Source organism: Amphiura filiformis, chromosome 13 (genome assembly GCF_039555335.1).
Source record: "Amphiura filiformis chromosome 13, Afil_fr2py, whole genome shotgun sequence".
Classification (NCBI taxonomy): domain Eukaryota; kingdom Metazoa; phylum Echinodermata; class Ophiuroidea; order Amphilepidida; family Amphiuridae; genus Amphiura; species Amphiura filiformis.
Window position 1 is genome coordinate 56366491 of NC_092640.1, and position 23968 is coordinate 56390458.

The 23968-nt window shown below is 42.1% G+C and overlaps 1 protein-coding gene across 1 annotated transcript in view; it reads right to left on the reverse strand.

Annotated features, from left to right (window-relative positions):
• LOC140168561 (soma ferritin-like) overlaps positions 1 to 23968 on the reverse strand; it is a 122841-nt gene that overhangs the window by 23568 nt on the left and 75305 nt on the right. Inside the window, exons 2-3 of the mRNA XM_072191962.1 lie at positions 21928 to 22074; positions 17891 to 18016 (exon numbers count right to left, since the gene is read on the reverse strand). Coding sequence (XP_072048063.1) covers positions 17891 to 18016; positions 21928 to 22074 — 273 coding nt within the window. The remainder of the gene's footprint in view (positions 1 to 17890; positions 18017 to 21927; positions 22075 to 23968) is intronic.

Genomic DNA, 23968 nt, shown 5'->3' on the forward strand with positions numbered 1-23968 from the left:
GAAAGGTCATCTGCGGTCAAACAGTATCGCTATCATATGCCAGTGCTCTCACAGCATCTGTGCTCTCACAGCCGCAGGTGCACTAGTACTACTAAAATAATAGCCGTTGTGTGTGTGTCCGTCTGTCCGGCTATGCGTTCCGCCGCGCTTCGACGCATCGTTCCGATATAGCAGACATAGATGGGTACCGGGCGGGCGCTGTTTACCTGGTAGTTTTGAAGGTCATCGGAGGTCAAGGGTCAAAATTTCAAACTTTGTCCGATCGGGCCCAAACTTGGTGGGTGGGATCCTGGATAGGAGGGGAATATAATACGCAAAATGAAATCGAGGTCAAAGGTCATTACGGAGGGGTCAAATTTCAAACTTTGTCCGATCGGGGTCAAACTTGGTGGGTCGAAACCTTTGTATGAGGGGAGCATGAAAAACATTATATGGAGGTCATCCGAGGTCAAAGGTCATGGATTTCAAACTTTGTCCTATCGGGCTCAAACTTGGTGGGTGGAATCCTCGATACGAGGGGAATATATATGCGCAAACAAAATTGAGGTCAACCAGTGCTCTCACAGCATCAGGGCTCTCACAGCTGCAGGTGCACTAGTCTATACTATAATAATCATGAGCTCTGTCTGTCTGTCTGTGTGTCTGTCCGGCTATGCGTTTCGCCGCATCGTTCCGATATTGCAGACATAGATGGGTACCGGGCGGGCGCTGTTTACCGGGTAGTTTCGAAGGTCATCGGAGGTCAAGGTCAAAGGTCAAAATTTCAAACTTTGTCCAATCGGGCCCAAACTTGGTGGGTGGGATCCTTGATATGAGGGGAATATATGCCCAAAATAAAATCGAGGTCAACTGAGGTCAAAGGTCATTACGGAGGGGGCAAATTCCAAACTTGGCCAGATCGGGCTCAAACTTGGTGGGTCGAAACCTTCGTATGAGGGGAGCACGAAAAACATTATATGGAGGTCCTCCGAGGTCAAAGGTCAAAGGTCATGGATTTCAAACTTTGTCCTATCGGGCTCAAACTTGGTGGGTGGAATCCTTGATACGAGGGGAATATATGCATAAAACAAAATTGAGGTCAAAGGTCATGTAGGGGCGAAATTTAAACTTTGCTCTATTGGGCTTAAACTTGATAGGTGGAATCCTTCGTATGAGGGGAGTATGAAAAAAATTACACCGAGGTCTTAGGTCATCAAACAGTATCGCTATCATGCCAGTGCTCTCACAGCATCAGGGCTCTCACAGCTGCAGGTGCACTAGTACTACTAAAATAATAGCCGTTGTGTCTGTCTGTCTGTCCGGCTATGTGTTCCACCGCGCTTCGACGCATCGTTCCGATATTTCACACATAGATGGGTATCGGGCGTGCGCTGTTTACCGGGTAGTTTCGAAGGTCATCGGAGGTCAAGGTCAAAGGTCAAAATTTCAAACTTTGTCCGATCGGGCCCAAACTTGGTGGGTGGGATCCTTGATATGAGGGGAATATATGCCCAAAATAAAATCGAGGTCAACTGAGGTCAAAGGTCATTACGGAGGGGTCAAATTTCAAACTTGGTCAGATCGGGCTCAAACTTGGTGGGTCGAAACCTTCGTATGAGGGGAGCATGAAAAACATTATATGGAGGTCAAAGGTCAAAGGTCATGGATTTCAAACTTTGTCCTATCGGGCTCAAACTTGGTGGGTGGAATCCTTGATACGAGGGGAATATATGCATAAAAACAAAATTGAGGTCAAAGGTCATGTAGGGGCTAAATTTAAACTTTGCTCTATTGGGATTAAACTTGATCGGTGGAATCCTTCGTATGAGGGAAGAAAAAAAAAAATTACACCGAGGTCTTAGGTCATCAAACAGTATCGCTATCATGCCAGTGCTCTCACAGCATCAGGGCTCTCACAGCTGCAGGTGCACTAGTACTACTAAAATAATAGCCGTTGTGTCTGTCTGTCTGTCCGGCTATGTGTTCCACCGCGCTTCGACACATCGTTCCGATATTTCACACATAGATGGGTATCGGGCGCGCTGTTCACCGGTAGTTTTGAAGGTCATCGGAGGTCAAGGTCAAAGGTCATGGGGAAAATACCCCACGTGGATACAAAGCAGCAAGTGCACATGGATAAAAAGAATCCAGTAGACGATCTACAACAAGTTTCAAGCTGCCCAAGCCGGTGAACAAGGTCATTCATTCATAGATTCCATTCAGCTTTTGGCTACATGCCCAATTTGAAATGCACTGTAAATGTCTACCCAGAATGCATTGCTGCAAATATGCTATAGTGTCTTCCCAGCATTCATTGCTGAAAATGATTTCTATAAGCGCCCCTACCCCAATAAGCGCCCACATACCCCAATAAGTGCCCACATACCCCCTAATAGCTAAAGGGCTATTACAGCAACAGGCGCACTAGTCTATACTATAATAATCATGAGCTCTGTCTGTTTGTCTGTCTGTCCGCTATACGTTTTGCCGCTGCTTGACGCATCGTTCGATATTGCAGCCATAGATGGGTACCGGGCAGGCGCTGTTTACCGGGTAGTTTCAAAGGTCATCGGAGGTCAAGGTCAAAGGTTATGGGGGAAAATACCCCATGTGGATACAAAGCAGCAAGTGGATAAAAAGAATCAAATAGACAATCTACAACAAGTTTCAAGCTGCCCAAGCGGGTTTCATTCAGCTTTTGGCTATCTGCCCAATTTGAAATGCACTGTAATGTCTAACCAGAATGCATTGCTGCAAATGATTTGTAAATTTCAAACTTTGTCCGATCGGGCCCAAACTTGCTGGAAAATGAATTCTATAAGCACCCATACCTAATAAGTGCCCACACCCCAATAAGTGCCCATACCCCAATAAGCACCCATACCCCAATAAGCGCCCATGTATATACCCCAATAAGTGCTCTCACAGCATCAGGGCTCTCACAGCCGCAGGTGCACTAGTACTACTAAAATAATAGCCGTTGTGTGTCTGTCTGTGTGTGTGTCTGTCCGGCTATGCGTTCCGCCGCCAGCTCGACGCATCGCTCAGATATTTCACACATAGATGGGTATCGGGCGTGTGCTGTTTACCGGGTAGTTTCAAGGTCATCGGAGGTCAAGGTCAAAGGTCAAAATTTCAAACTTTGTCCGATCGGGCCCAAACTTGGTGGGTGCCATCCTTGATAGGAGGGGAATATAATCGTGAAATAAACTCGAGGTCAACCGGGGTCAAAGGTCATTACGGAGGGGTCAAATTTCCAACTTTGTCCGATTGGGCTCAAACTTGGTGGGTCGAAACCTTCGTCATATGAGGGGAGCATGAAAAACATTATATGGAGGTCATCCGAGGTCCAAGGTCAAAGGTCATGGATTTCAAACTTTGTCCTATCGGGCTCAAACTTTGTGGGTCGAAACCTTCGTATGAGGGTAGCATGAAAATCATATGGAGGTCATCCGAGGTCAAAGGTCAAAGGTCATGGATTTCAAACTTTGTCCTATCGGGCTCAAACTTCGTGGGTGGAATCCTTGATACTGAGGGGAATATATGCATAAAAACAAAATTCAGGTCAACCGAGGTCAAAGGTCATGTAGGGGCTAATTTAAACTTTGCCCTATTGGGCTTAAACTTGATAGGTGGAATCCTTCGTATGAGGGGAGCATGAAAAAAGGTCATCTGGGGTCAAACAGTATCGCTATCATGCCAGTGCTCTCACAGCATCAGGGCTCTCACAGCTGCAGGTGCACTAGTACTAATAAAATAATGAGCTCTGTGTGTCTGTCTGTCTGTCTGTCCGGCTATGCGTTTACGGCTTTCGACGATCGTTCCGATATTTCAGACATAGATGGGTACCGGGCGTGCGCTTTTTATCGGGTAGTTTTAAAGGTCATCGGAGGTCAAGGTCATGAATTTCAAACTTTGTCCGATCGGGCCCAAACTTGGTGAGTGGAATCCTTGATACGTAGGGAATATATGCCCAAAATAAAATCGAGGTCAACCGAGGTCAAATGTCATTACGGAGGGGGTCAAATTTCAAACTTTGTCCGATTGGGCTCAAACTTGGTGGGTGGGATCCTTGATACGAGGGGAATATGCCCGAAATAAAATTGAGGTCGTCCAAGGTCAAATGTCATTACGGAGGGGTCAAATTTCAAACTTTGTCCGATCGGGCTCAAACTTGGTGGGTGGAATCCTTGATACGAGGGGAATATATGCCCGAAATAAAATCGAGGTCAAAGGTCATTACGGAGGGGTCAAATTTCAAACTTTGCCCGATCGGGCTCAAACTTGGTGGGTGGAATCCTTTGTATGAGGGGAGCATGCAAAACATATGGAGGTCATCCGGAGTCAAAGGTCAAAGGTCATGGATTTCAAACTTTGTCCTATCAGGCTCAAACTTGGTGGGTGGAATCCTTGATATGAGGGGAATATATATGCGAAACAAAATTGAGGTCAACCGAGGTCAAAGGTCATCTAGGGGCTAAATTTAAACTGCCCTATTGTGCTTAAACTTGATATGAGGGAGCATGCAAAAATTACATTGAGGTCATCTGAGTTCAAAGGTCATCTGGGGTCAAAAAGTATGTCTATCATCATCTGGGGTCAAAAAGTATCTCTATCATGCAGATGGTGCCCTTATAGCTACAGGGCTATTACAGCAGCAGGTGCACTAGTACTAATAAAATAATAAGCGGTCTCTATCTGTCTATCTATCTGTCTGTCTATCTATCTATCTGTCTATCTATCTATCTGTCTGTCTGTCTGTCCGGCTATGCGTTCCACCGCATCGAGCCGAAATTTCGGATATGGATAGGTAACGGGAAAAGCATGTTGACCGGTGGTTTTCTAAGGGCCCCCTCGAGGTCAAAGGTCATCTAGGGGGGGAAATACCCCAACTGGATAGCAAAAGCAGCAGCAAGTGGATACAAATATGTGTACTGGGCAGCTCTGGACATGTTTCATCCAGCCCATCCAGCCTTTGGCTATCTGCCCAATTTGAAATGCACTGTAATGTCTACCCAGAATGCATTGCTGCAACATAATAAGCGGTCTCTCTCTATCTGTCTGGCTATGCGTTTCGCAGCGGTTCGACGCATCGCGCTGAAATTTCGGATATAGATAGGTATTGGAAAAAGCATGTTGGCCATGTGGTTTTGAAGGTCATCGGAGGTCAAGGTCAAAGGTCAAAATTTCAAACTTTGTCCGATCGGGCCCAAACTTGGTGGGTGGGATCATTGATAGGAGGGAATATAATGCGCTAAATAAAATCGAGGTCAACCAAGGTCAAAGGTCATTATGGAGGGTCAAACTTCAAACTTTGTCCGATCGGGCTCAAACTTGGTGGGTCGAAACCGTCATGAGGGGAGCATGAAAAACATTATACGGAGGTCATCCGATGTCAAAGGTCAAAGGTCATGAATTTCAAACTTTGTCCTATCGGGCTCAAACTTGGTGGGTGCAATCCTTGATACGAGGGGAATATATGCGCAAAACAAAATTGAGGTCAACCGAGGTCAAAGGTCATGTAGGGATTAAATATAAACTTTGCCCTATTGGGCTTAAACTTGATAGGTGGAATTCTTTGTATGACTGAGGGGAGCATGAAAAAAATTGCACCAAGGTCATCCAAGTTCAAAGGTCATCTGGGGTCAAACAGTATCGCTATCATGCCAGTGCTCTCACAGCATCTGGGCTCTCACAGCCGCAGGTGCACTAGTACTACTAAAATAATAAGCGGTCTCTATCTGTCTATCTATCTATCTATCTGTCTGTCCGGCTATGCGTTTTGCCGCACTTCGATGCATCATGCTGAAATTTGGGATATAGATAGGTATTGGGAAATGCATTTTGGCCATGTGGTTTTGAAGGTCATCGGAGGTCAAGGTCAAAGGTCAAAATTACAAAATTTGTCCGATCGTGCCCAAACTTGGTGGGTGGAATCCTTGATAGGAGGGGAATATAATGCCTGAAATAAAATCGAGGTCAACCAAGGTCAAAGGTCATTATGGAGGGGGTCAAATTTCAAACTTTGCCCGATCGGGCTCAAACTTGGTGGGTCGAAACCTTCTTATGAGGGGAGCATGAAAAGCATTATATGGAGGTCATCTGAGGTCAAAGGTCATGGATTTCAAACTTTGTCCTATCAGGCTCAAACTTGGTGGGTGGAATCCTTCATACGAGGGGAATATATGCGCAAAACAAAAATGAGGCCAACCGAGGTCAAAGGTCATGTAGGGGCTAAATTTAAACTTTGCCCTATTGGGCTTTAACTTGATAAGTCGAATCCTTCGTATGAGGGGAGCATGAAAAAAATTACACCGAGGTCAAAGGTCATCTGGGGTCAAACAGTATCACTATCATGCCAGTGCTCTCACAGCATCAGGGCTCTCACAGCTGCAGGTGCAGTAGTCTATCTATCTATACTACTAAAATAATAGCCGTTGTCTGTCTGTGTGTCTGTCCGTCTGTCCGGCTATGCGTTCCGCTGCATCATTCCGATATTTCACACATAGATGGGTATCGGGCGTGCGCTGTTTACCGGGTAGTTTTGAAGGTCATCGGAGGTCAAGGTCAAAGGTCAAATTTTCAAACTTTGTCCGATCGGGCCCAAATTTGGTGGGTGGAATCCTTGCTGGGAGGGGAATATAATGCGTGAAATAAAATCGAGGTCAACCGAGGTCAAAGGTCATTACGGATGGGTCAGATTTCAAACTTTGTCCGATCGGGCTCAAACTTGGTGGGTCGAAACCTTCATATGAGGGGAACATGAAAAACATTATATGTGACCGTACACCACGAATGAGCCGTAAATGTCCTACATTGTATTCTGAGTTACAATGTATTAAATGGGCACACGAAAGCACAAATTGAGGTATTTCAATTTGGTGCTTTCATGCCTCATTTTACACTGTAACTCAGAATACAATTGAGGACATTTACGGCTCATTCGTGGTGTACGGTCACATATGGAGGTCATCCGAGGTCAAAGGTCAAAGGTCATGGATTTCAAACTTTGTCCGATCGGGCTCAAACTTGGTGGGTCGAAACCTTTGTATGAGGGGAGCATGAAAAACATTATATGGAGGTCATATTATATGGAGGTCATCCGAGGTCAAAGTTCAAAGATTTCAAACTTTGTCCTATCGGGCGCAAACTTCGTGGGTGGAATGCTTGATACGAGGGGAATATATGCGCAAAACAAAATTGTCATTTGGGGTCAACCAGTATCGCTATCATGCCAGTGCTCTCACAGCATCAGGGCTCTCACAGCTGCAGGTGCACTAGTACTACTAAAATAATAGCCGTTAGTTGTCTGTCTGTCTGTCCGGCTATGCTTCGATGCATCGTTCCGATATTTCACACATAGATGGGTATCGGGCGTGCGCTGTTTACCGGGTAGTTTAGAAGGTCATCGCAGGTCAAGGTCAAAGGTCAAAATTTCAAACTTTGTCCGATCGGGCCCAAACTTGGTGGGTGGAATCCTTGATAGGAGGTGAATATAATGCGCGTAAATGGCTTTTTAAGAAAACGTGGTGCAGCTTTAAACATACGCCTTGTTGAAGATGTTTTGAGATATACAGAAAAGGAAAATGTAGAAGGGGCTATGATTTGCATTGATTTTCTAAAAGCATTCGATACGATAAACAGAGATTTGATTTTATTTGCACTTGAGAAATTAAATTTTGGTATGCAATTGAAAAAATGGATTACCACTATGTTTAAGAACACTGTAAGTTGTATATTACACAATGGTCATTTGTCAAATTTCTTCTTTCAAGAAGAAGGTTTAAGACAAGGTTGTAATTTATCTCCTTTATTATTTCTTATAGCGTCAGAAATTATGTCTAGTAAGATAAGACAAACAAATGATATACGAGGTATTGAATTACCCCTTAAAGACTATGGGGAAGGTGAAGTTAAAATAACTCAATTTGCCGACGACACTACAATCTTTGTGAGGGATGAAAAGTCAATACATAGAGTTATAGAAATCCTTGACCGTTTTACAGAAATTTCAGGTCTACATCTTAATAAAACAAAAAGTGACGCAGTTTGGATTGGCGCAAGCAAAAGTTTGAAAAAGAAGGTCGGTGACATCAATTGGAAAATCGAACCAAACAACAGTGTCAAATTATTAGGTGTAGTAGTTAACCCATCAATTAATATTGAAGAGTTGTCTGCAAATTGGGAACCGAAAATGGTCTCAATAGAAAAGTCCATAAGAGCATGGACAATGAGAAACCTATCAATGGTTGGTAAAATACTCATAGTAAAAAATTTGATGGCATCAAAATTTTCATATATAGGTTCAATAATAGACTTACCACAATGTTTTGTAAATAAAGTAAATAGTATGTTTTTTAAGTTTGTATGGGGAGGTTCGGAAAAGGTTAAAAGAACAACACTAGTAAACGAGTACGACAACGGTGGCCTAAAATGATCAATTTTAAAATATTTCTGGACTCATTGAAGTTGTTATGGATAAAAAAGTTGGCATCGCCAGAAATCAGCACGTGGAAAAATATTCCTTTATATATTATTAATAAAACCCAGTTAGGCGTACATATTTTTAAGTGCAACTGTAATTTGGAAAATATCAATGCAGTGGTAAGATATATAATAAATGAGATGCCCATGTTTTACCGAAATCTAATCAAGGTATGGTTGTCAACAAAAAGTACTCAAGACAAAAACCAAGTGCAAAACTGGGGAGATGAAGTTATTTGGAATAATATTTGTATAATAAGCAGGGGTAAGACATTTTATTACAAGGAATGGGCTAAAAGAGGTATAATATGTTTTTCAGACTTGTATGATCAAAACGGTGTCTTTCATTCACTAGACGAAATCAAAAGTAGGTTTCCACAGCCAGCCAGTGTTTGTATACAATATTTAGCTCTAAAACAAGCAATTTTAAAGATATGCAAAAATAAATATCAGAATGTTATTAACAAGGACATATACTTTTATGATGGAAAAACTTTTGTTGCAATAATGAATTGCACCACACAATTATATAGGAAAGCTATGTTATCAAAGATTTCGACTAAACCAATATGTCAAACCTTTTGGGAAAATAAATTCAAAAATATGAAATTCAATTGGAGCAAAATTTGGAAAAATATTCTGGCAACAAAAGAACCTAGGCTAATGACATTGAATTGGAAAATAACCAGTAATATTTATGCAACAAAAGTCTTTCTTAACAAAATAGGAAAAGAACAAAGTAATGTATGTGAAATTTGTAACGTAAGTAGATTATATTGAACACTTTTTTTTTTGGTTGCAAAAAAAAAAAGATATGGAGCGAAGTGGACAAAATAATTTTGCAACACTACAATGTTAAAATTAAAACCACACAAGCAGATGTTATCTTTGGTTACTACCGTGCAGGAAAATGTAATACTACTATCAATAAAATAATAAGTGTTAGTAAACTATCAATTAGTAAATATCGTTACGGGAAATATCCCGATTTGATCAGTCTATTACACTCTGAATTAAGAATCAGAAAGCTTATGTAGTAAAAATTGTAGAAATCAGTAAAGTCAGAAATTAGTTAAGTGAGAACAAATGAGTTATGTAAATATATAATGTGATGAAATCAACGAAGCAAATAAAATAAAAGATAAAAAAAAAAATAATGCGCGTAATAAAATCGAGGTCAACCGAGGTCAAAGGTCATTACAGGGGTCAAATTTCAAACTTTGTCCGATCGGGTCAAACTTGGTGGGTCGAAACCTTTGTATGAGGGGAGCATGAAAAACATTATATGGAGGTCATCCGAGGTCAAAGGTCAAAGGTCATGGATTTCAAACTTTGTCCAATCGGGCTCAAACTTGGTGGGTGGAATCCTTGATACGAGGGGAATATATATGTGCAAACAAAATTGAGGTCAACCAGTGCTCTCACAGCATCAGGGCTCTCACAGCTGCAGGTGCACTAGTCTATACTATAATAATCATGAGCTCTGTCTGTTTGTCTGTCCGGCTATACGTTTCGCGCTTGACGCATCGTTCGATATTGCAGCCATAGATGGGTACCGGGCAGGCGCTGTTTACCGGGTAGTTTCCAAGGTCATCGGAGGTCAAGGTCAAAGGTCAAATGGGGAAAATACCCACGTGGATACAAAGCAGCAAGTGGATAAAAAGAATCCAGTAGACAATCTACAACAAGTTTCAAGCTGCCCAAGCGGGTTTCATTCAGCTTTTGGCTATCTGCCCAATTTGAAATGCACTGTAATGTCTACCCAGAATGCATTGCTGCAAATGATTTGTAAATTTCAAACTTTGTCCGATCGTGCCCAAACTTGCTGGAAATGAATTCTATAAGCGCCCACACCCCAATACGTGCCCATACCCCAATAAGCGCCCATACCCCAATAAGCGCCCATACCCCAATAAGTGCTCTCACAGCATCAGGGCTCTCACAGAAAGACCTTGATACCTTGTCAGTATGGGAGAGGACTTGGCAGATGAGATTTAACACAGCAAAATGTTTCACTTTGAAAATTACCCATGCTCGTAAACACATTTTCACACACAAATACAACTTAGGAGGTTCAATATTACAGGAAACTGACTCACATCAATATTTAGGAGTAGAAATTACAAAGGATTTGAAATGGAAAAAACACATAAACCAGATATCAGCGAAAGGTAATAGGGCACTTGGTTTTATAAAACGCAATCTCAGTTCTTGTACTGAAGACATCAAACACACAGCTTTTAAGACATTCATCAGACCAACCATCGAATACTGCTCCGCTGTATGGGATCCTTATACCCAAGATCAAATTTACCAACTGGAAGCGATCCAGCATCGAGCAGTAAGATTCATCAAGAGCGACTACAGTAAGCGCACAAGTGTTACCGGTACCAAATTAATGAAAGACTTAGACATGGAGACACTTGCTGACAGGAGGAAGATAGATAGACTTTCCATACTACAGAAAGCCAGAGAGGGTCATCTGGCCCTGCCAGTACAAAACATACTACAACCAACCCACCGTCTTACTAAACGAAGCCACGCAAATTCATACCAAGAACTACAAGTCAACAAGGACGTTTTCAAATACTCCTTCTGCCCAAGAACCATCAAAGAGTGGAATTCTCTACCAGCAACACTTACTCAGCAACCAGACCCATTAGCATTTAAGAAAAGCATACAAGATCACATCCTAAAGCGCATCTAAGCAGTCTTCACTAGTGCGCACACACTAGATTCCTTCCCGCTTGACTCCACTTGGAGTGTTGGAAAGTATTCAAGCAGAAGCAGAAGCAGAAACAAGCAGAAGGTGCACTAGTACTACTAAAATAATAGCCGTTAGATGTCTGTGTGTCTGCCCGGCTATGCGTTCCGCCGCGCTTCGACGCATGGTTCCGATATTTCAGACATATATGGGTACCAGGCGGGCGCTGTTTACCGGGTAGTTTCGAAGGTATATTTCAGACATATATGGGTACCAAGCGGGCGCTGTTTACCGGGTAGTTTCAAGGTCGCCGGAGGTCAAGGTCAAAATTTCAAACTTTGTCCGATCGGGCCCAAACTTGGTAGGTGGTATCCTTGATACGAGGGGAATATATGCCCAAAATAAAATCGAGATCACCTGAGGTCAAAGGTCATTACGGAGGGGTCAAATTTCAAACTTTGTCCGATCGGGCTCAAATTTGGTGGGTCGAAACCTTCGTATGAGGGGAGCATGAAAAACATTATATGGATGTCATCCGAGGTCAAAGGTCATGGATTTCAAACTTCAAACAGTATCGCTATCATGCCAGTGCAATAACCTCCAACCCGATCCAGTCCCCTAATGTTTGTGATTTATTCCGTATTCATTACGTGATAAAGATTTTAGGGGAGTAGGTCGAGATTGAGGTTCCTGCCATGCCAGTGCTCTCACAGCAGCAGGTGCACTAGTACTAATAAAATAATAAGCGGTCTCTATCTGTCTGTGTATCTATCTATCTATCTATCTGTCTGTCTGTCTGTCCGGCTATGCATTCCGCAGTGCTTCGACGCATCGAGCCGAAATTTCGGATATGGATAGGTTAACGGGAAAAGCATGTTGACGGTGTGGTTTTCGAAGGGCCCCCGAGGTCAAAGGTCATCTAGGGGGGGAAAATACCCCAACTGGATAGCAAAAGCAGCAGCAAGTGGATACAAAGATGTGTAATGGGCAACTCTGGACAAGTTTCATTCAGCTTTTGGCTGTTTGCCCAAATTAAAATGCACTGTAATGTCTACCCAGAATGCATTGCTGCAAAGCTACAGGTGCACTAGCATTAATAAAATAATGAGCTCTGTGTGTCCGATGGCAATGCATTTCTCAGCGCTTCGACGCATCATTCCGATATTTCGGACATAGATGGGTACCGGGCATGCGCTGTTTACCGGGTAGTTTTGAAGGTCATTGGAGGTCAAGGTCAAAGGTCAAGGATTTCAAACTTTGTCCGATCGGGCCCAAACTTGGTGGGTGGGATCCTTGATAGGAGGGAAATATATGTCCAAAATAAAATCGAGGTCAACCGAGGTCAAAGGTCATTACGGAGGGGTCAAATTGCAAACTTTGTCCAATGGGGCTTAAACTTGGTGGGTGGGATCCTTGATACGAGGGGAATATATGCCCAAAATAAAATCGAGATCACCTGAGGTCAAAGGTCATTACGGAGGGGTCAAATTTCAAACTTTGTCCGATCGGGCTCAAATTTGGTGGGTCGAAACCTTCGTATGAGGGGAGCATGAAAAACATTATATGGAGGTCATCCGAGGTCAAAGGTCATGGATTTCAAACTTCAAACAGTATCGCTATCATGCCAGTGCAATAACCTCCAACCCGATCCAGTCCCCTAATGTTTGTGATTTATTCCGTATTCATTACGTGATAAAGATTTTAGGGGAGTAGGTCGAGATTGAGGTTCCTGCCATGCCAGTGCTCTCACAGCAGCAGGTGCACTAGTACTAATAAAATAATAAGCGGTCTCTATCTGTCTGTGTATCTATCTATCTATCTATCTGTCTGTCTGTCTGTCCGCTATGCATTCCGCAGTGCTTGACGATCGAGCGAAATTTCGGATATGGATAGGTGACGGAAAAGCATGTTCACCGGGTGGTTTCTAAGGGCCCCTCGAGGTCAAAGGTCATCTAGGGGGAAAATACCCCAACTGGATAGCAAAAGCAGCAGCAAGTGGATACAAAGATGTGTAATGGGCAACTCTGGACAAGTTTCATTCAGCTTTTGGCTGTTTGCCCAAATTAAAATGCACTGTAATGTCTACCCAGAATGCATTGCTGCAAAGCTACAGGTGCACTAGCATTAATAAAATAATGAGCTCTGTGTGTCCGATGGCAATGCATTTCTCAGCGCTTGGACGCATCATTCCGATATTTCGGACATAGATGGGTACCGGGCATGCGCTGTTTACCGGGTAGTTTTGAAGGTCATTGGAGGTCAAGGTCAAAGGTCAAGGATTTCAAACTTTGTCCGATCGGGCCCAAACTTGGTGGGTGGGATCCTTGATAGGAGGGAAATATATGTCCAAAATAAAATCGAGGTCAACCGAGGTCAAAGGTCATTACGGAGGGGTCAAATTGCAAACTTTGTCCAATGGGGCTTAAACTTGGTGGGTGGGATCCTTGATACGAGGGGAATATATGCCCGAAATAAAATCGAGGTCAACCGAGGTCAAAGGTCATTACGGAGGGGTCAAATTTCAAACTTTGTCCGATCGGGCTCAAACTTGGTGGGTGGAATCTTTGATATGAGGGATATTTGTACGAAACAAAATTGAGGTCAACCGAGGTCAAAGGTCATCTAGGGGCTAAATTTTAACTTTGCCCTATTATGCTTATGAGGGAGCATCAATTACATCAAGGTCATCCGAGTTCAAAGGTCATCTGGGGTCAAAAAAGTATCTCTATCATGCAGATGGTGCCCTAATAGCTACAGGGCCATTACAGCTGCAGGTGCACTAGTACTAATAAAATAATAAGCGGTCTCTATCTGTCTATCTGTGTATCTATCTATCTGTCTGTCTGTCCGGCTATGCGTTTCGCCGCAGTTCAACGCATCGTGCTGAAATTTTGGATATAGATAGGTCTTGGGAAAAGCATGTTGGCCATGTGGTTTTGAAGGTCATCGGAGGTCAAGGTCAAAGGTCAAAATTTCAAACTTTGTCTGATCAGGCCCAAACTTGGTGGGTGGCATCCTTGATACGAGGGGAATATATGCGCGAATTAAATTCGAGGTCAACCGAGGTCAAAGGTCATTACAGAGGGGTCAAATTTCAAACTTAGTCTGATCGGGCTCAAACTTGGTGGGTGGAATCCTTCGAATGAGGGGAGCATGAAAAACATTATATGGAGGTCATCCAAGGTCAAAGGTCATGGATTTCAAACTTTGTCATATCGGGCTCAAACTTGGTGGGTGGAATCCTTGATGCAAGGGGAATATATGCGCAAAACAAAATTGAGGTCAACCGAGGTCAAAGGTCATGTAGGGGCTAAATTTAAACTTTGCCCTATTGGGCTTAATCTTGATAGGTGGAATCCTTTGTATCAGGGGGGCATGAAAAAGGTCATCTGGGGTCAAACAGTATCGCTATCATGCCAGTGCTCTCACAGCATCAGGGCTCTCACAGCTGCAGGTGCACTAGTACTATAATAATCATAAGCGTTATCTGTCTGTCTGTCTGTCCGGCTATGCGTTCCGCCGCATCGTTCCGATATTTCACACATAGATGGGTATTGGGCGTGCACTGTTTATCGGGTAGTTTCGGAGGTCAAGGTCAAAGGTCAAAATTTCAAACTTTGTCCGATCAGGCCCAAACTTGGTGGGTGGAATCCTTGATAGGAGGGGAATCTAATGCGTGAAATAAAATCGAGGTCAACCGAGGTCAAAGGTCATTACGGAGGGGTCAAATTTCAAACTTTGTCTGATCGGGGTCAAACTTGGTGGGTGGAATCCTTGATACGAGGGAAATATATGCCCGAAATAAAATTGAGGTCAACCGAGGTCAAAGGTCATTACGGAGGGGTCAAATTTCAAACTTTGTCCGATCGGGCTCAAACTTGGTGGGTGGAATCCTTGATGCGAGGGGAATATATGCCCGAAATGAAATTGAGGTCAACCGAGGTCAAAGGTCATTATGGAGGGGTTAAATTTCAAACTTTGTCCGATCAGGCAGACTTGGTGGGTGGAATCCTTGATACGAGGGCTTAAACATGGTATAACAAATTCTCAATATGACAGGAACAGGAAGATTTCACCACTCCCTGTGAGGCCTGCAATGTCTTCCCAGCATTCATGGCTGAAAATGATTTCTAAATTTCAAACGGATGTATCAAATAAAACTGAGGACATCAAAGGTCAAAGGGGATCAAGCCAAGGTCATCTAGGGTCAGAGGTCATATGGGGTCACTGGGGGGTCAAACAGCATCACTATCTGATGCTGGTGGTGCTCTCACGTACAGCTATGTGCCCTCACAGCTGCAGGTACTCTAGTTTCATATAAAGTTATGATCATACATTATGCTGATAACATAGCACTACCACAAAGCAGAGTAGGCCTATTCATGGTGTGGTTTGGCAACCCTGATTAATTTGTCCTTCAAAAGTTTCACTTACAAACTAATTCAATAAACAAACACTCTACTGTTGACTATAGGTTCTCCATAAAAACACAGAATACATGCTAAAGTTGATAAATCAGTTGAATAAACAATAGATGTTAATTGAGTTTCTACTGTGTCATGTAATAGTTGAGACTACAGGCATACTTCTAGTACTGTGTCATGTAATAGTTGAGACTACAGGCATAATATCCTCACACCGATGACAGGATAGAAGGCCTAATTCAGGCTATGTCAACATTAGTGTATTGTGTTGGCGTGAAAAGTTTTAGCATGCAGTGTGCTGCCAGTGCCTTTGAAACTAATTAACATAATTTGACACCCTTAACGTAAACAAAAACAAAATTGGATGTTTTATTGGGGTGCGGACAACTTTACTCTCACGCAATGCAAAAATCCGTTTTCGAAATAATGTAAAACGTAGAAGTTTTTAGCCTTATCAATTCGAAAAACTCAGTAATTTATTATCATGATTCCAGAGATATGGCCATTTTGGTGTTGCTCAGGACAATACAATACAAAGGAAATTGAATACCCTGGCCCCGGTCCCGGCACTCCCGGTGTATCTGCGGGTACTCATGCTCATCGGCAAACACCCACTTTTCTATCTCATTTCGCCAAGTTTTCAGGATAAAAACGTCCCTATTTTTAGTGATTTCATCAATTTTTTGTCCTTCAATAATGCCCCTTTTCTCACCAAAACGCGAACAACATTTCTAATATACCCATTTCTGACGGAGACACGTATATAAGGTACATGTATAATACACGATATCCGCGCGGTTGTATGATTGGTATATTGATGTGACGTGATATAATGTACGCCAAGCGGAATAATGAAACTGAGATGCATAGGATTTGTAAATGAAGAGCACCTTTTTTTCCATTTCGCGAACACCTTTTTTTCCATTTCGCGAACAAGTGGTATGAAAAATTACCCCCATTTCTTGTATTTTGCGAATCTGTATAATTTTTGACGAGCATGAGTACCCCGGGATGCACAGAGTCCAGGGACCGGTACCCTGGCCTTGTTCACCATTGATGTGTGACGTCAAAAAAGCTTGATGCCAAGTCAAAGGGTTCATGCTATCTGTGTCTGGAATCACAATCAAAATGATCACAACATAAAGTCAATGGGTGCTAACAGGTGTGAACCAGTTACCCTGTTTAAATACAGAGAGAAGTCGACAATAAGTGACATCAAATTCAGATTGCGACTATTAGGATTAGCATATATTTCTTGACGGGGTGTTTACACGGTAGTAGACTTCAAAAACAAAATGTGAATTCAATTTTTATGCCATCACTTGCTCATGCTTTGAATAACCATTATGAAGTTGACTTCTAATTACATGTTCGTTTGCACAGCAAAAGACAAGTTCGAAGTCGACTTTGAATTTGACAAAATGTTGTTCCAGATCGTCATTTGAAGTTGATTTCTGAAGTCGAGTTCAAAACGCAGCGACCCTGTTTACACACCAATGAAGTCGAGTTCAAAGTCGACTTCAGGCTCTGTGTAAATGGGACCTAAGATATGATGTATTCACTACCACACAGCAAATTATTGGCTATAATTACCCCCGTATCTCAAAACCAATATTCCAGATATCTGCCTTATCTTGCTTGATCACATCACATTTATATCAATTTCATTGTCCTTACTCAATCACATAAAAAAATAATTATGACCACTCCAGGAAGTGTGAAATTCTGTGTATTTGTTTTGGTGGCAAAATGAACCACAATTGGGGACAGATCATAATCATATATCAAAGGTGTGGTGCAATCTAGTGAGGGAGTAGGCAAATAAGACAATGCAAATTAACCCCCTTGGCAGTGGCGGTCGCAGTGCCTGGATTTTTTTTTGGGGGGGCATAAGTGATTTGCAGGGGGCCATTGCAAACAATGGAAATTTTCATAATTTTACTGAGGGGCATCGGGGGGAAGACCCCAATTTTTGCTCCATGCCTGTATCAAGATGGCAGCCTCTCTGTCTTTAATTCTGTGGTATAACCATGTTTCTAATTAGCAACAGTCAAAATTTTCAGTCAAATTTCACAACTTTTTCAAACACTTTGGCTAACCAAAATTTTTTTTTAAGACGACCCATCCATATAACAAAGTTGGCCAAGAAAAAGGGGCCATTGATATACCACAAGGTCCAATTACCCAAATTGGCGACCGAGTCATGTCCCATAGAAATCAATGGTTAAGAGAATTGAATGACTTTTCAATTATTTGACCTGCGATTCCGGCTGAAATTTTTCGGAAAATCTGTACTTACATGACTATCTCCATTAGACTCTGCCAAGTCATTCAAGGCAGTGTAGGAATCTTGTGAGTTTCTTTCCAGATCTAAAGCAGTCTTCATGGAGTCTAATCCAGCACCCCAATCATCTTTATCTGGTTTCTGTAATGTGACATAAAAGATTGGGCTATTCCAATTGAAATCCATACAACCCCAGATGGAAGATCTGACCTTTATCTTCTACACAGGGAGTGTGAATTTCAAATGGAGTGGCACATTCAGTGGTCTGCTCCAAAATGGGTTATTCCAGTTGAAATCCATACACCCCCTATGGAAGACACAGCCTAAATCTTCTTTATGGAGCCATCCATTCAGTGTTGTGTGCTCCAAAATGGGCTATTCCAGTTGAAATCCATAGACCCCCTATGGAAGATGTGACCTTAATCTTCAACACAGGGAATGTGAATATCAAATGTGGGATATTAAGGTCATGTCTTCCATAGGGGGTGTATGGATTTCAACTGAAATATATTTAAATAACCAACAAACAATCAAACAAGCCCAATTATTATTCCAAATCTGATATTTTCTGGCGACGGTGGTTGGGCATACGAACAACATGGCCAAACCATTTCAAGCATCATTGGGCTACTACTTTTCCCGAATGGTCTTTGTTATGCTGGTTTCATACTTTCTGCCACTTGCCGCTGAGCAGCGTGGCACTTAATCATGCCGGTTGCAGAGCGGTGCACTGCTGCACGGCAGCGGCATGACTCTGAAAGCCAATGTTGCCGCTCTGCACCACTCCAAAATTGTATTTTACTAGCGGTCACCCGTCTTTCGCGGTTCGTAAATAAATAAAATTTTACAAATGCATCACCAGCCTCCAAGTTTTAATTTTATTGCGAACAACTCCCTTATTTATTACCGATTGATAAGTCGTTTTATTGAATTCATTTTAATCAACTTCTTCTTTGTTTCCCCCCCGTGTTGTCCCCTATCCTCCCTTTCTTTCTACTGTTCCCCCTTTAGCTCACATCCTCTTCTCCCTCTTATCCGCTCTGCCTCTTACCTGTCCGTAGTATCATGGTTTTAGTACTTCTTCCTAATATCGCCAACCCATGGCACCCATGCACTCCGAGTTTTTATTGCGAACAATTTTACCAACTCCCTAATTTATTACCGATTGATAAGTCATTTTATTTAATTCATTTAAATCAACTTCTCCCCGTGTTGTCCCATACCGTTCATCGGTATCCTCCGTTCTTTCCACTGTTCCCCTTTAGCTCAAATCCCTCTTCTCCCTTTTATCCGCTCTGCCTCCTATCTGTTCATAGTATCATTGTTTTATTATTTCTCCTAGTCGACTGCTAAAAACTTTGTGAATGTGAAAGTTTATAATTATAACGGCTAATTTGCATCGCGGATTGTTAAATAATATCGTCAACCCATGGCACCCATTCACTCTCCTCACTCATTTTGATTTTCCTCGTGTTTATCATTCCTACTTGCTTCAGAGGCAGCGTGTTGATACGCGATGTCGCGAGATGACGCGAACTAAAAGATACGCGTTTTCTTGTTTGACGCGCCGTGTTGATACGCAAAGACGCAAGATTTTTTGTTTGACGCGATGTAGTTGTTAGCGGACATAGTAACTGAAGCTCACTATTTTGAGGTCCCTGGATATTTTTTAAAGCAGTTTTTGCTCATTTTTAGACTTTACTCACTAAGTTTGAAAAAATGAGGTGAATATGCAGCGTAACTCGGTGAATGATTAGGTTTGCAAAAGTGAAATTTGCAGTTGCATCACCACCGTTCGAGTTTTTATCACGAAAAGTTTTGCAACTCGGTAATTTGTTATAGATTCTCATACGTCAGAGTGGCACGGCTCAGAGTTGACTTGAATTCAACTCCTAGTGATGCTGCCGCTTGTGCAAAGGGGGTGGAGTGATCGATATATCGACTTGCCACTGGTCACCGCTAGTGTTTCTGGTGCGACTGCACAGTGAAGCAAATTTGTCGTCAGAGCGGCAAAGCTGCAGGAGAGTATGAAACCAGCATTACATTTAAATATTTCCATATTGTTTGACAAAACCAAGTGAGTTTTCACTTACTACAATAATTCATCCTTCACATCAGAGGACTTCGTCAGGTATTCTGATATGGTCATACCTGATGAAGTCCTCCGATGTGCAGGACGAAATATTGTACTAAAGTAAACATCCACTTGGTTTTGTCAAACAAAATGGAAATATGTATTATTTTTAATCAACAAACCTAATGAATCTATTCAATGTTAATGATTTTTATTACATTCAGCCTGCTTTAATTCTGCTCACTCCTTATCTTATCCATTAGTTCAACACCATGGAGAGACTTAGACATCTCATCTTAAATATTTCAGTTGCATTTGCTAAGTCAGGGATGAAAGTCCACTTTTGACAAAAAGCCTGAATAAGCATGAAAACCAATGTGAAAATGACCAGAATGGCCCTAAAACAGGCTGAGATTGAAAGAAATTGCCTGGTGGAGTCATGCCCTTGCGGAGGGTGACGCACATGACCGTTACCAAAAGTTTGAAATACCCCCCTTTCGCAGTTAATTACAAGGACATTTCATGAAATTTTATGCCCCTATTTTTACAATTCCAAGGACACTTTTGCAAAACTTGCCCCTATTTTAACATCAAGGATAAGGCTTCAACACACAGTAGGCCTACAAATGCTTTTAAACAAACTCTCTGAATTGTCCGTGGACATTCCCTCAAATCGACCCTTTTTCTTGCAATTTTGGTAATGATCATAGTCAGTAACTCAACTTGAGTGACCCCACCAGGAGAAATTAAATCTGGACAAAGCTTGAACATGTACATCCCTGACAAAGTCCAAGATTTGGCTCCATAGGTGGCAAGGATAAGGGTTCTGTAGATCCTAATTTGGAATGACTTTCAGGCCTCCAGGTCACCCATCTACCAGATGGATAGTCCAAGTACAACTCCACAAAGCGCTTCATAGGGATGTCGCTGAACAGTTGTCCCAAAAAAGAAGTGGCAGAAGTTAACTCTGAGGAAGCCAAAGGACTACACTGGCAGCCTATGGACCATGGGCGTCAATCCCGGGGTGACATGTCCCCCAACCTTTCGGTAAAATGACCCATTTTTTGTTATTTTCAGCCACTTTTTGACAATTCAGGCTGTTTATCCCCCCCCCCCACATTTCAAGCCGGATTGGCGCTAATGCTATGGACTAAGTCAAGTAATATAAGTCAGTAGCTCATCTTGGACTTCGGGAAAAAGGTTTACAAGAGCATTGAACTGGACCATTGTCTGAAACAGGGGACAGAATGAACACAGAGGATGATTTAAGGAAGCCCCATCATGCACTGTAAAAGTGTTATCACTAGAGTTTCAACTGCCACTTTACTTTTCAAATCCCATTGAACTCTGTGCAAAAGATGTTGTTTTAGAATTGCCCGTGTGTCATTATTTCTTGGTCGATTTCAGATCTAAAGTGATGTATGCATGAAGGATAATTCACACCTCCTGTATATAACATAAAATGTGAAATCGACCAACCTCTAGAAGGTGTTTTTACTGTAAATATATCTGTCCAAATTCAAATTTAACCATGCACGTGTGTATGCAGTGGGCGGGCAGTGGTGTCGTGTTCACTCACACAGCTGTGCTAACCGCAAGACTTGCTGGGAAGTGCTTAAATCATCCTCTGGAATGAACAGAAGTATTATAGATCTCTGACTTGACTGTGTGATACACCTTTTGTATGACTCTCCTTAATATCCTGTAGTCTAACTCTAACCCCTCTCTTGTTTTGAAATGCAATTAATTTTACTACCATATTAGGGCACCCATTTACCATATTAGGGCATGGCACCCTTTGACCTAATTTGGGTTTGGTATGACTCTTGGAACCCAATTAATTCAATTACCATATTCGGGCACCCATCTACCATATTAGGGCACCCATTTACCATATTAGGGCACCCATTTACCATATTAGGGCACCCATCTACCATATGGGCACCCTTTTACCATATTAGGGGTTTATATGACTAACCTTAATATCTTGTAGTCTAACTCTACCTCCTCTCTTGTTTTGGAATGCAATTAATTTTTCCGCATCCCCTTTCTTCTTCTGTGCCCTCTGTTTGTAGAAGCTGCAGAAATTTGGCAAAGCAACATCATCTCTGTCAAAGTGGTATGCCTGTAGCAAAAAAAAAAAAAAAAAAAAATAAAAGAGAAAATTATTTAATTTTTATCCTCTTTGTTTTGTGCAATGTTTGGTAGTCCAGTTAACTCAATCGGTTAAGGGGCTAGACTCCAGTATGTGAGTGCTTCTGTGCTCGATTGTTCAAGCCCTCGCACTTGTCATTATTCTTTTCTCATGGAAAGATTGAGCTAAAGCCCCGGGCTAAAGCACAATATTTTAGAGGTATTTGACACTGGTCAGCCAATTCATACAAAGTGTCAGTGGTGTAGTGATGTCATTCTATGGGGGGGGGGGGGCAGCACCAGGCTTGATAGGAGAGAACAAGGCATTTTTCAGTAATTTTCCTATGGGATTTTCTAATTTTGAAATCGATTAGGGACCACATGCACCCTGTGCCCCTATGAAGTGTGCTGAGGCTTGTAGGGTTATACCTGTGCATCACCATGTTTTTGTTTTTGTCTTTTAGAAACTGCAGAAATTTGGCAAAGCAATCACCATGATCACAGACATCGCTATGATATCAAAGTGGTATGCCAAGCAGTCAAGTTAGCTATGTTCGACTATGGTGCAAGAGGTGGCGGGTTCGAACTCTGGCGGTGGTTTAGTACGGGGCTCTTGCAGAAAAATTGTGTTAGCTTGAAATGGTTTATGGATTGATAGTGATCAGCGACAACCTGTGCAAATGAGTAGCGCACTATAAATCATTGTGGTTTTTTTATGACTGCTGGGGGTACTCAAGTTTGGTTAGGGTACAGTGTGCCACTGAGAATTTGAAAGTGGACCTATACCAATTTAAAAAAAAATTGGATTCATCGACATAAAGGCTACCAAAAGGAAAATTTTGGCCTGCTAAATTTAACACAAATTATCATGATAGTTTTTACAAATTTTCCCAAAAATTTTTAAGGGAAAAATATTGGCTACACGTACACAATGAGGCAAGATTGGGATATTTTCTGTACAAAAATAAGACAATTTTGAAAACAGAATCCATCCATATACCAAAATTGGCCTGGACAAAGGGGGTCATTGATATACCAAATTAAAAGGCCGAAAATGCTACCCATATTTACGGCACATACATCCCTGTATGGTCATTTGTACCAAATAACTGCCTCCCCCCTGGATGTCCTCTTCTTGTAAGAACTTCAAATATATACATCAATATTTTAGGCAGAGTAAAAAAGAAACATGTTTATCATCCCCTCCCGCTTCCTTTTAATAATAAATAAATAAATGGAGATATTTATATAGCGCTTTATGCCGTAAACAGCCTCGAAGCGCTTTACATTTATTCCGCGGATTCCGCCGTTATTAGAATATGTCGGAACCACATTTGCTGCCTACAAATGGTGCAGGGTTCATCAGTACAACGACTGTGACTACCCCTAACAGCTTCCCATTGCACCTGGGTGGGGTGAGGCAAGCGAGACAAAGCGCTTGCCCAAGGGAGCAACACGGTGGCGAGGCGGGGACTCGAACCCACGCGTCAAGGAAGCTCTCAGATTATGAGTCCAAGGCCATAACCACTGAGCCACCGTGCCCTCTAGGTGGCTTCCTTTTTTGAAGATTCTTAAATTTTCTTTTTATTTTCTAAAATTTCAGTTATAACTTTTTAATGAAGAAGTTTTGTGATCGATAGAGGCTGAGACAAGAATACAAAAAGAGATCGGAAGCATAGCCTGAGCCCATTCATCGCTGTGTGCAACGTCCGGTTAGGTATTGCGGTAGGTTGTTATTATAAATAACATGCTTCACTTGACCGATCGATCGCCAATCCATTTCCGCTTCAATATGTAATTGAACCTTAAATGTGCACGGTCCAATGGGCTATTCCAGATAAAACATGCACCCCCCCTATAGAGGGCAACGGAAATCCAGATTTTTT